The sequence below is a fragment of the Phacochoerus africanus genome, chromosome 3 (assembly GCF_016906955.1).
Source record: "Phacochoerus africanus isolate WHEZ1 chromosome 3, ROS_Pafr_v1, whole genome shotgun sequence".
Taxonomy (NCBI): domain Eukaryota; kingdom Metazoa; phylum Chordata; class Mammalia; order Artiodactyla; family Suidae; genus Phacochoerus; species Phacochoerus africanus.
The window spans coordinates 95819096-95833521 of record NC_062546.1 but is presented as its reverse complement, the minus strand read 5'-3'; the positions used below and the strand labels follow the sequence as shown (position 1 = coordinate 95833521).

At 38.2% G+C, this 14426-nt stretch overlaps 1 protein-coding gene across 1 annotated transcript in view; it reads left to right on the top strand.

Annotated features, from left to right (window-relative positions):
* Positions 1 to 14426, top strand: part of PTPN4 (protein tyrosine phosphatase non-receptor type 4) — a 223898-nt gene that overhangs the window by 158787 nt on the left and 50685 nt on the right. Inside the window, exon 13 of the mRNA XM_047772185.1 lies at positions 11181 to 11249. Within this exon, the coding sequence (XP_047628141.1) occupies positions 11181 to 11249 (69 nt within the window). The remainder of the gene's footprint in view (positions 1 to 11180; positions 11250 to 14426) is intronic.

The following is a 14426-nucleotide window of genomic DNA, read 5'->3' as shown; positions in this document are numbered from 1 at the left end:
AGACCCCATTCTTAAAGGGCACACACAGACTTTCACGTGCACTGGGTCCCAGGGCAAAGCAAAGTCTCCGCAGGAATCTGGGTCAAACCTGACTGCAGTTCTTGGAGGACCTCCTGGGAAAACAAGGGTGAATGTGACTTGTTGTGGGGGAAGGACATTGGAAGCAGAGCTCTTGGGAATATTCATCAACATGCCTTTCTGGCCCCACCCATCAGCACTGAGAAACCGCAAGGCAAACAACAATCCAGGTGGAATCACAGCCCTACCCCTCAGTAAACAGGCTGCCTAAAGACACCCCCCCCCCAGGCACACAGCCACCTCTAATCTCACCCAGAGACAAAGCCCCACCCACCAGAGGGATAGGAATCAGCTCCACCTACTAGTGGGAAGGCATCAGTCCCTCCCATCAGGAAGCCTGCAGCAAGCCCCCATACCAACTTCAGCCACAAGGGGGGCAGACACCAGAAGTAAGAGAGGCTACAACTCTATTATCTGTAAAAAGGTCACCACATCAAAAACCTATAAAAATGAAAAGAGAGAACTTTAACTCAGATGAGGGAGAAAAGAAAAACCCCAGAAAATCAGCTAAGTGATGAGATTCTCAGCTTCCAGGAAAAAGACTTTAGACTGTTGATGCTGAAGATGATGCAAGACATTGAAAATAAACTGAAGGGAAAGATGCATAACTTACAGGAAACACTGAGCAAAGAGATACAAGATGTCAAACAAGAAGAGATGCAAAACACAATAACAAATAAATTCGTTAGAAGCAGCCAACGGCAGAATACAGGAGGCAGAAGAATGAATAAGCGAGGTGGATGACAGACTAGTGGGAATCACTGATGAACAGGAAAGAGAAAAAAGATTTAAAACAAATGAAGACAGTCTCAGAGAACTCTGGGAAAATGTTAAATGCACCAACATCCCATGTTATAGAGGTGCCAGAAAGAGAAGAGAGAGAGAGAAGGGGATAGAAAAAATATTCCAAGAGATAATAGCCAAAAACTTCCCTAACCTGGGAAAGGAACCACTCACTCAAATCCAGGAAGTGCAATGAGTATCATGTTAAAACCCAAGGAGGAATACCCTGAGACACTATTAATCAAACTGACCAAAATTAAAGACAGAGAAAACCTGGAAAGCAGCTAGGCAAAAGAAACAAATAACATACAAGGGAACCCCAATAAGGTTATCGGCAGATTTTTCAGCAGAAACTCTGCAGGCAAGGAGGGAGTGGCTTGATATACATAACGTGATGAAAGGAAAAAACCTCCAACCAAGATGACTCTACCCAGCAAGGTTCGCATTCCGATTTGAAGGAGAAATCAAAACCTTCACAGATAAGCAAGCAAAAGCTAAGAGAATTCAGCAACACTAAACCAGCTTTACAATAAATACTAGAGGAACTTCTCTAGACAGAAAAAAAAAGAAAAAAGGCCGCAAACAGAAACAAAAATACCACAAATGACAAGCCTCACCAGTAAAGGGGTGTGTGTGTGTGTATATATATATATATATATATATATATATATATATATATATATATAGAAAGAGAGAGAGTGTAAAGATATGAAACCATCCACGCACAATTACGCCACCAAAATCAGAAATCACGAGAAGAGGTAGGTACAAATGCAAGACACTGGAGATGCACTTGCAATTAAGATACCAACAACTTAAAACATTCTCATATATGTATCTCTCTCTGTATATAGACTCTTATATCAAAACTTCAGAATAACTACAGACCAAAAATCTACAATTGATACAGAAACAAATAAGGAAAATCAACCCAAATACACCACTAAAGATAGTCATCAAACCACAAAAGGAGAGAACAAGAGAAGAAGGGAAGAAAAAACAGCAACAAAAACAAATCCAAAGCAATTAATAAAATGGCAATAAGAAATACATATCAATAATTACCTTAAATGTTAACAGACTAAACGCCCCAACCAAAAGACACAGACTGGCTGAATGGATACAAAAACAAGACCCATATATATGCTGTCTTCAGGAGACCCACTTCACTTCTAGGGACACATACAAGTTGAAAGTGAGGATGGGAGTTCCCGTCGTGGTGCAGTTGTTAACGAATCCGACTAGGAACCATGAGGTTGCGGGTTCGGTCCCTGCCCTTGCTCAGTGGGTTAACGATCCAGCGTTGCCGTGAGCTGTGGTGCAGACGCGGCTCAGATCCTGAGTTGCTGTGGCTCTGGCGTAGGCCAGTGGCTACAGCTCCGATTCGACCCCTAGCCTGGGAACCTCCATATGCCGCGGGTGCGTCCCAAAGAAATAGCAAAAAAAAGGCAAAAAAAAAGAAAGTGAGGATGGAAGAAAATATTTCATGCAAACTGGGATCAAAAGGAAGCTGGAGTAGCAATACTCATATCAGATGAAATAGATTTTAAAATGAATATTTTAGGGGACAAGGAAGGTCACTACACAATGATCAAAGGATCAATCCAAGAAGAAGATAGAACAGTTTTAAATATCTATGCACCCAACATAGGTTCACCACAATATATAAGGCAACTGCTAACAACCTTAAACGGACCAGTTGACAATAACACAATCATGCTGGTGGGCTTTAACACCTCACTTACAGATGGACAGATCATCCAGAGAGAAAATGACGAGACCCAGGCCCTGAATGAAGCATTAGACCAGATGGACTTAATAGATATTTATAGGACATTCCATTCCAAAGCAGCAGAATACACATCTTCTCAAGTGCACAGGGATCATTCTCTAAGACTGATCACATCCTGGGCTACAAATCAAACCTCAGGAACTTTAAGAAAATTGAAATCATATCAAGCATCTTCTCCGACCACAATGCTATATGACTGGAAATCAACAAGAAAAAAAACTGCAAAAAACACAAACACATGGAGACTAAACAACATGCTACTAAACAACCAATGGATCACTGAAGAAATCAAAGAGGAAATTAAAAACTACCTAGAAGCAAAGGACAACAAAGATATGACACTCCAAAATCTATGGGATGCAGCAAAAGCCATTCTAAGAGGAACTTTTATAGCAATACAAGCTTACCTCAGGAAACAAGAAAAAGCTCAAATAAACAAGCTAACTTTACATCTAAAGCAGCTAAAGAGAGAAGAACAGACAAGACCTAAAGTTAGCAGAAGGAAAGAAATCATAAAGATCAGAGGAGAAATCAGTGAAATAGAAACAAAACCATAGAAAAGATCAATGAAATGAAAAGATGGTTCTTTGAAAAAAATCAACAAAATTGGTAAACCCCTAGCCAGACTTATCAAGCAAAAAAGAGAAGGCTCAAATCAGTAAAATTAAAAATGAAAAAGAAGTAACAATGGACATCACAGAACCACAAAGGATCATAAGAGACTACTACATGCAACTATACACCAATAAAACGGAAAACCTAGAAGAAATGGACAAATTCTTAGAAAAGTACAATCTTCCAAGACTAAACGAAGATGAAATAGAAAAAATAAAACCAATCACAAGCACTGAAATTGAAACTGATTTAAAAACTTCCAACAACAACAAAAACAAAACGAAAAAACTTGCAACAAACAAAAGTCCAGGACCAATAGCTTCACAGGAGAATTCTATCAAACATTTGAGGAAGAGCTAACACCTATCCTTCTGAAACTATTCCAAAAAATTGCAGAGGAGGGGATACTCCCAAACTCATCCTATGAGGCCACCGTCACCCTCATACCAAAACCAGACAAAGATACCACAAAAAAAATTACAGGCCAATTTCACTGATGAACATAGATTCACAAATCCTCAGCAAAATACTAACAAACCACATCCGACAATACATTAAAAGGATTGTATATCATGATCAAGTGGGATTTATCCCAGGATGCAGGGATTCTTCAATATCTGCAAATCCATCAGTGTGATACACCACATTAACAAACTGAAGAACAAAAACCATATATGATCCTTTCAATAGACGTGGGAAAAGCCTTTGACAAAATCCAACACCCATTTCTGATAAAAACCCTTGAGAAAGTGGGCATAGAGAGAACGTACCTCAACATCACAAAGGCCATATATGACAAACCCACAGCTAACATCATTCTCAATGGTGAAAAGCTGAAAGAATTCCCACTGAGATCAGGAACAAGACAAGGATGTCTGCTCTCACCACTGCTACTCAACATAGTTTTGGAAGTCCTAGCCATAGCATTCAGAGAAGTAAAAGAGATAAAAGGAATCCAAATTGGAAAGGAAGAAGAAGTAAAACTATCACTATTTGCAGATGACATGATAGTATACCTAGAGAATCCTAAAGGCTCTACCAGAAAACTGTTAGAGCTCATCCATGAATTTGGCAAAGTCACAGGATAGAAAATTAATACACAGAAATCATCTGCATTTCTATATACTAACAATGAAAGATCAGAAGGAGAAATTAGGGAAGCAATCCCATTTACCATCACATCCAAAACAATAAAATACCTAGGAGTAAACCTACCTAAAGAAACAAAAGACCTGTACTTTGAAAACTAAAACACTGATAAAAGAAATCAAAGGTGACACAAATAGATGGAAAGACATACCATGCTTTTGGATTGGAAGAGTCAATATATCAAAATGACTATACTACCCAAGGCAATCTACAGATTCAATGCAATCCCTATCAAATTACCAAGGACATTTTTCACAGAACTCGAACAAAATATTTTAAAGTTTGTTTGGAAGCGCAAAAGACCCAGAATAGCCAAAGACATCCTGAAAAAGAAAAATGGAGCTGGAGGAATCAGGCTCCCTGACTTCCGACTATACTACAAAGCAACCGTCATCAAAACTGCATGGTGCTGGCACAAAGACAGAGATATAGATCAGTGGAACAGGATAGAAAGCCCAGAATTAAACCCACACACCTACAGCCAACTCATCTATGACAAAGGAGGCAAGATTATACCATGGAGAAAAGACAGCCTGTTCAATAAGTGGTGCTGGAAAAACTGGACAGCCACATGGAAAAGAATGTAATTAGAACACTCACTCACACCATACACAAAAATAAACTCAGATCCACCTCTTAGGGTAATGACAGTAAAAACAAAAATAATCAATTGGACTTAATTAAACTTAAAAGTTTCTGCACAGCAAAGAAAACAAAATGAAAAGACAACCCACAGAATGGGAGAAAATATTTGCAGGTGAATCGACTGACAAGGGATTAATCTCCAAAATTTATAAACACCTCCTACAGCTCAGTATCAAAGAACAAACAACCCCATCAAAAAATGGGCAGAAGACCTAAAGAGACAATTCTCCAAAGAAGACATATGGATGGTCAAAAAACACATGAAAATGTGTTCAACATCACTCATTATTAGAGAAATGAATATCAAAACCACTGTGAGGTACCACCTTACACCTGCCAGAATGGCCATCATCCAAAAGTCTACAAACAATAAGTGCTGGAGAGGGTGTGGAGAAAAAGGAACCCTATGACACTGGTGGTGGGAATGTAAATTGGTGCAACCACTGTGGAAAACAGTATGGAGATGCCTCAGAAAACTAAAAATAGCACTACCATTTGATCCAGCACTCCCACTCCTGGGCATCCATCCAGAGAAAACCATGACTCCGAAAGACACATGGACTCCAATGTTCATTGCAGCACTATTTGCAGTAGCCAAGACCTGGAAACAACCTAAATGTCCATTGACGGAGGAGTGGATCAAGAAGAGGTGGTACATATACACAATGGACTATTACTCAGCCACTAAAAGGAATGAAATACTGGCATTTTTAGCACCGTGGGTGGACCTAGAAATTATCATGCTAGGTGAAGTCAGTCATACACTGAGACACCAACATCAAATGCTTTCACTGCCATGTGGAATCTGAAAAAAGGACAGAATGAACTTCTCTGCAGAACAAATACTGCCTCACAGACTTTGAAAACCTTATGGTTTCCAAAGGAGACAGTTTTGGGGGTGGGGGATGCAATGGGGAAATCCTATAAAATTGGATTGTGATGATCATTGTACAACTATAAATGTAATAAATTTATTGAGTAATGTAAAAATAAAAATTTTAAAAAGAAAAAAACAAAAAGCAATATTTTATTTCTCAACATTGTAGTTTTCAGTTTAAAAGTCTTTCACATCTTTACCAAATGTATCCTTAATTATTGCATTTTTTTATGCTGTTGTAAATGAGCTTAGTAAATTTTAATTTTAGATTGTTTATCATAATTAGTTATGGATGCATTGATTTTTTTATGTTGATCTTGTTTCCTTAAACTTTGCTTAGCTCATTTATTCCAGGAGCTTTTTTTATAACTTCCAACAGATTTTTTTTTTCCCAAAGGATAAAGATAGTTTTAATTCTTCCTTTCTATTCTGATCCTCTTTACCTCTTTTTCTTTACTTACTGCCCCAACTGGAACTCTAACATAGAATTGGGTAGAAGAGGTGAGAACAGACATCCTTGTCTTATTCCTTATCTTAGGGGAAGACTCTCAGTCTTTCACTATTAAATGTGTTGTTAACTGTAGGCTTTCATAGATGTCCTGTAACATGGGTGTTAAAGAACTTCCTCTATTTCTCATTTGCGGGAAGTTTTTACCAGGGTTGGATATTCGTTTTTGTCAAATGTTTCTTCTGCAGCTATTACAGTGATCATATGAGTTTTCGACTTACTTTGTTTATACTGTTAGTTAGACATTGATTGATTTTCAAGTGGTAAAGCAACCCTACATTCCTGGGGGAAATCTGATTTTGTTATGATCTGTTATTCTTTTTATATATCATTTTATTCAGTTTGCTTATATTTTATTTAGAATTTTTGCATTTATGTTGTGAAGGATATTTCTCTTTAGTTTTCTTGTAATGTCATCAGGTTTGGTGTCAGTATTTTTTTTTTTGTCTTTTTGTCTTTTTGCCATTTCTTGGGCTGCTCCTGCGTCATATGGAGGTTCCCAAGCTAGGGGTCGAATTGGAGCTGTAGCCACCGGCCTACGCCAGAACCACAGCAACGCAGGATCCGAGCTGCATCTGCAACCTACACCACAGCTCATGGCAACGCCGGATCGTTAACCCACTGAGCAAGGGCAGGGACCGAAGCCGCAACCTCATGGTTCCTAGTCGGATTCGTTAACCACTGCACCACGACAGGAACTCCCTGGTGTCAGTAATTTTGCCTCATTGAATGAGTTGGAAAGTATTCCCTCATTTTCAGTTTTCTAGAAGGATTTCTATAGTGATATTATTTCTTATTAAAATATTTGATAGGATTTTCCTGTTCTGTTCTTCTAAGGCAGAAGTGTTATTTATAGGAGGCTTTTCAACAACACATTCAAATTCTTTAATGCAAATAAAGCAGTTCACTTTTTCTTCCTGGGTGACGTTTGATAATTCATATTTTTCAAAGAACTTATCTGTTTTTGTCTTCATACTTGTTTTTTTTGGCATAAAGGTATAATATTCCTTTAGTATACTTTCAGTAGAGGATCTGATAATGTCATTTCTGTCATTCTTGATATCGGTAATTTGTGTCTTCTCTCTTTTTCCCCTTATCAGGCTTGTTAGAGGTTTAGATATTTTTAAATATTATAAATGCCAAATAAAACCTTTCTTCAGGCTTATGTAGCTTTTGGACCACAACTGTCTACCAAGTCTTAAAGGAAAAAAAATGACTGAAAAATATTAAGCTTAGACTTAGCCAGTTTCCTTTTCAATTCTAAAGGCAAATAGATATAAAATCTCAGGGAATATAATATCTTTGAGCCCATTAAAAAAATTAATGTAAAGTAAAGCCATCCAGGAGTTCCCGTCGTGGCTCAGTGGTTAACGAATCTGAGGTTGTGGGTTTGATCCCTGGCATCGCTCAGTGGATTAAGGATCCAGCATTGCCGTGAGCTGTGGTGTTGGTCACAGACGTGGCTCAGATCCCACATTGCTGTGGCTGTGGCATAGGCCGGCAGCTATAGCTCCAATTGGATCCCTAGCCTGGGAACCTCCATATGCCTTGGGTGTGGGCCTAGAAAAGACCAAAAAAAAAAGAAAAAAAAAGTAAAGCCATCCAAGAGAGAAACCAAAGTGACTCAACAAGATTCTTGGTGAAAGAACTAAGAATAAATTCTTTAAATATGGAACCAACTCTGGAAGTTCTCGTTGTGGCTCAGCAGTAATGAGCCCAACTAGTATCCCATGAGGATGCAGGTTCGATCATTGGCTTCACTCAGTAGGTTAAAGATCCTGTGTTGCCGTGAGCTGTGGTGTAGGTCGCATACACAGCTCAGATCTGGCATTGCTGTGGCTGTGGTGTAGGTCAGCAGCTGTAGCTCCGATTGTATCCCTAGCCTGGGAACCTCCATATGCTGCGGGTGCGGCCCTGAAAAACAAGTAAATAGATAAATAAGAAAGCAGTTCTTGACAACTATGAGAGTGATTACTATAGAAACAGAATTAAAATGTCACAAATTTTGACAAAGTAAAAGTAATAGTATAACTAAGAAAAGCAAGTGGAAGTCAGGGACTAGTGAAGTGTGAGAATACATAGTAATAAAAATTAAATGTTAACACACTAAGTTTTTAAGGTTTGCCTTGACTTTTTTATTCTCCTCCTTTTTTAAATGAATAGTAGTCATTTTCTTTCCTTTAATTCAAGGAAAATTCATTTAATATTTTCATTGTGGCATATATCACATTATCACAGTGTAATATCCATATTTTAGTCTTTTCTATGTATGTATAGTTTCAGAATGATTTTTACCTGCTCATAGTGAAGATTATTTCTTAGGGGGTATGACTATGGCTAATCTGTTTACTTTTTTGTTTTACTTTCCTATATTGCTTGAATTACTTATAATGGCCTGTATTCTGTCACCAATTGGTATTTTGTCATTGTTCTAAAGATAGTATCTTATTGTCACAATTTAGCGTTCTTAGATTATGGTATAGTTTTGCATTTTGTTCTAATAATACTACACCCATAAAGAATAATATCATAGATATTATGACATATAAATACTTAATTTTAATTTTATCTTTATATTTTTATAATGAAATGCAACATATTAATTCAGCCTTTTGACTAATAATGTTTCACTTGAATCCTCTTCACTGGAAAATTACTGTGTCAGGCAAACAGAAAGCCCTTTTGATTTTTCAAATTAAAACAATTTAATTGAGTCAGTTGGTTTCACGGGTGTTAGAAAGTCGAAAAACAAAAGGAAAGAGGGTTTTAGAGAAGCAAACAGGAAGCCTGGGTAACAATTGACGATCAGGAGCTTGTGTTACGTCTGGGCCAGCATCCACAAGCCTAGACCTGCTACCACACTGTTGAGCCACTGTCAGTCATCTGCCAAGAGGGCTGCTTGATTGGGGCTGGTGCTATCTACAAGATTCTGTTTCTCCCTGTCCCCACTGTTGTTACAGCAGCTGCCAGCATCTGACAGTCACCTGCTTCTGACTTGTCCCACTTTCTGATTTCCCACCAGAAAAAAAACAGAACCTAAGAGGAAGCCAGCTTGCACAGGAGCCTGGAAAATGGAGTTTGTCGACTGGCAGCAAAGAATTTACCAGAGCAGAGGACAGGATTGAGGCCTATGGCAGCTCAGTTAACACTAAATTAGTGTGTATAAGAAAATTGCATATGCTAGAGTTGTAAAAGTTAGATCTTATGTGTATAGTCCTTATGGACTTTAAAAAACATACCCCAAATACTTTTTAATCACCAAAATGCTTAATAATCTTGTAAACAAGGTAGAAGTGGCAGCAGGACAAATGTTTATCTAGACACAACCCTGCACCTAGTGGATACATGTTAAATACATGCTTGTTTTCCCTCATAATAAGCAGTGGTTTGGAATACTAGAACTCTTGTCATACTTAAAATGATGAAATATTATTAAGACAGAGATGGAATTTGGAGTATTAGAGGATTTAATACCTCCTCTGTCAACTTCCTCACATACTCCCTTGTCATCTCTATTCCAAAATATCCAGGGGATTACAATCATTGTTCTAATATGGAAGTACAAAACATCGGGGAACCTTAATCTCTTACCTTGTTCACAATTGCAAGTATGGTTTATCCTTCTTAGAGGAAATATATTTTCTTAAGAAATATCAACTTGCCTAAATTTAAAAATCGTGGTAATGGGGAAACAAACAAACAAACAAACAAACAAAAAAAAACCTCTTAAAAGAGAACATAGGTAAAAACATTCAGGAATTCCCTGGTGGCCTAGCAGTTAAGGATCCAGTGTTGTCACTGCTGTGACTCGGGTTCAGTCCCTGGCAACTTCCACATGCTGTGGGCACAGCCCGCCAAAAAACCATGGTAATGTTTGTGACTTCTCCGTTAAAACTTTAGCAAACGTGTCGTTCTAGTCACGTTTATCTATTCTTGTCTGTGGATGATGATCTTAAAATTTCCTGCATATATGTTCATTCACACAAATAATATGATGTGTCACGTAACGAATTCTCTGACAACCAAGTTTTTATTAACATATTTGTTCTGCCTGAACACATCAGAGTACCACCGAGGCAGATCAGTCCCCATGCATGAATAGTAGACTTGCAAAACAAGTCAGCATCAGGACAAATCCCCTGTAGTACCCAACTCTCAACCATATTTCTGTCCTTAGTTCCTTCTTATACAAAAATATCTGGAGTTGCCTGTACCTGGACATGGAGGGATTTGCGGATGCATCTGTGGTCATCAGCAGCAGACCAGGCAGGAAAGCTCGCCCAAGGAAAGAGCAGTTGAGGATTCCCCCCACATTTCATGCCCTTGATTAAGGATTAGTAAGGATGCTAGCCAAACCACACACGTGTGGATGAGGGCAGGGCTTAGATGAGCTGGGACAGAGCAAGCTGTCCCTGTGCTTTCCAGGGCACAGCAGAGCAGGAACTCCTCTCAGACAAAATTGCTTCTTTCATACCCCCAAACAAGGGAGCATCCGGAAACAAAGTGTCTTTGGAACACATCTCTGTTCATTAGTTAGAGAGCTGTAATTATGCTTCATCCATTCAGGCAGAAGTGGAATGTAGTGCATTCTTTCCTTCTTATCCTCTGTTCCCTTTCCTTTGCTAAAAATATCTTGTATCTTATGTAATTGTAATATAATCATGCTGTGTATTGTCATTTTATCTTATAATCCTCTTTAAGGTTTTCTTATTGTACATATTTATGTATTTCAGTGGGAGAACTGAAGTCCAGTCAGTTCAGTATGGCAAAGAAAAGGCAAATAAAGACAGGGTATTTGCAAGGTAAGCCACTACTGTTTTCAGTGTCTGGATTTTTTTTAAAGCAAGATTTAAATTTCTAAAAACTCTTTTTCCATATATGATTACAAAATTATCATGATTTTTTAAAATTTAAACAAGAAATTATATGGAGGCAATAGTGAAATAGTTTGTCTACTCAATCTTCCTTTTCTTTTTTGGCCACACCTGTGGCATATGGAAGTTCCTGAGAAACATAATAACTCATTTCATATGTTATCCAGCCCAGTTCCATCTTTCTTTAAATTTTATTGTTAAGAAATAAATTGTTTTTTTATTTGGGTGCCATTTGGTTCTTTTTTTGTTTGGGTGCCATTTAGTTTTTTAAATATCTGTTAATAACCAGTTTGCTTTTTAGCAAATGAGATGACATGATCAGATTTATGATTTAAAAAATAGTTTCATGAGCAACAATAGAGATTGAATTAGAAGACTCGGTCCACAGAGACCAATTAGGTGTTGCAGTAATCCAAATGAAAATGATGGAGGCCTGAACTAAAATATTGGCAACAAATGCTTAGTAGGGAACAAATTTGAGGAACGTATTTTGGGGGCAGAACTAGCACGTTGTTGACCAGTTGGTGGAGGTGTGTGAGACAGAAGTATCTGGAAAGACTATCAGATTGGAATGACACAAAGCAGAGGTTAGAGGAGAGAAGAAATTTGTAACAGAAAAAAGTTAAACTGGCAGAGTCTAGATTTGAGATGCCTAAGCAATAATCTAACAGGATTTTCCAATAGGTTAAATATTCAGATGCAGAGCTCTGATGAGGGAAAATGACCAGATTGGTAGCAGCAAGTATTTATTGAAGACCTACTCTGCTGAGCACTATTTCAGCATTATTTATACATCTTAGTCTCATGGAGCTTAAATTCTGATTGGTGCTGCAGATGTCACATATAAGAAAGGGACTGAGCCAGTGGAAGTTCATGGAGTTGGAGCCAGTATTGGGCCATAGTGAGCAAGACAATGGTAGAGGAGACGGTTGGAGCAGTGGGCAATAGCCAGAATTTTAGTGATCTCTGTTGGAAATGGTAAGGATTTAGGATTATAAAAGGAAGCTCGTAGGGGCTGAGATCATGGGGGGGATGTAAACTGACCTCTTTTTTGTTTGTTTTAAGGCCGAATGCGAGGCATATGGAAGTTCCCAGGCTAGAGGTCGAATCAGAGCTGTGGCTGCCGGCCTCTGCCACAGCCACAGCAATGCCAGATCTGAACTGCATCTGCGACCTACACCACAGCTCATGGCAATACTAGATCCTTAACCCACTGAGCGAGGCCAAGGATCAAACCTGCATCCTCATGGATACCAGTTGGGTTCATTACTGCTGAGCTACAGCAGGAATTCTGACTTGCATTTTTAAAAATGTGGTGGAAGTCCTCTGTTTTAGAGTGATAAACTAAAGTATTTACAATTATATGATTTCTAGGATTTGCTTCCAAATAACTGGGTGTGAGATTATACAAGATTGACTGTGATGATGATCATTGAACCTGGGTCCTAAGTACACAGGCTTTATTAAACTACTTTCTTGCTATGTTTGCTTATGTTTGAAATGTTCCAAAATAAAAATATGGGGGAGGGTGGAATATTAGCCTGACTGCTGGGATAGAACCACTGTATGGAGACATGAGTGGAAAGAGGGTGACCAGTTAATCTAATAATGGCTAGCATTTATTTTTGTACTTCTCTGTGCCAGGCAATTTTTATATAGTAACTACAATCCCCATACCTCATTGAGGTAATGAATCCAGTACAGATGAGAAAACTGAGTTTAAATAATTTACCTGAGATTATGTGGATAGTGAAGGATGCAGACAAGATTCTAACCAAGCATCCCAGGTTCTTACCCACTTTTCACCTCTCTGCAGTAGTTCTTGCTCTTCTGTGTGCTTGACTCCTCCCCTATTTCAAAGATGTGGAAGATGGTCCTATTGATTTATGTCTCCTAGATGGAAGCTCTAGGAGAGCAGGATATGTCTGTTTTATTCACTGCAGTAGCCACAGCTTTCTAGTGTTTGGGGTATGGTGGGTGTTTTGTAAATGAAGGGATATATTTTCAGTGAAAATGGCCTAGAGGGAATGAGTCCTTAAAGAATCTATGTGTTTGGAGTCTGCTGCCAGTGGAGTCCTGAGAGGTTCAATAAAGAGAATTAGAGAATTTTGCTTGCCTTTTTTTTTTTTTTTTTTTAACCACCCCCACCCCCACCCCTGGCTTTTTAGGGACACACCCGTGGCATATGGAGGTTTCCAGGCTAGGGGTCTAATCAGAGCTGTAGCCGCCGGCCTACACCACAGCCACAGCAACCCCAGATCCCAGCCTTGCCTGTGACCTACACTACAGCTCATGTCAGGGCTGGATCCTTAACCCACTGAATGAGGCCAGGGATCAAACCCTCAAGTTCATGGTTGCTAGTCGGATTTGTTTACGCTGAGCCACTATGGGAAAGAATTTTGCTTTTGATTTTACTTTAATTTTGCTCTTAGTCCTTATCCAGAAGACCTCCCTACTTTGTGTTTCTAGAGTAAAAAGTTTTTGTTTTTATTTTCTTTCCTCTAAAAGTAGAAATTGGAGTTTCCTGGGTGGCTCAGCAGGTTATGGATCAGATGTTGTTACTGTAGTGGCATGGGTTCAAACTCTGACCCAGGAACTTCTGCATGCTACAGGCACGGCCAAAAAAAAGAGTAGAAATTGCTTTATTGTCTTTTCTGCTCATATAAGTGATACATCATTTTTTTATAAAGCTTCAACAATGCCAAATAATGTAAAGAGAAATTGTAACCCCAACATAATTATTTAAAATATTTTCATATTTACTATTCAAGATTTTACCATGTATGTACTCACAGAGATATTTATATATATGTGTATGTTTTACTTGTTTTAAAAGTTGTTTCATACTTTTTGTTACTTATTTTTATCATAACATACAATAGGAATTTTCTTTGGTATTAACATTTGGAAATGTCAGTAAATTGTAAATCCTTTTATCCTAAGCTGGAGATTTAACTTTAATATTATTCACTTGAATTTTTTCTTACTTTAATTTGAATGATATAATTCATTTCAGCATTTGTTCAAAAAAGTGTTGAAATTGATTTATTATGTCTGTTTTTAGACTTATTGAGGGAAATATTGGTAATTAATTACAAATCTTAG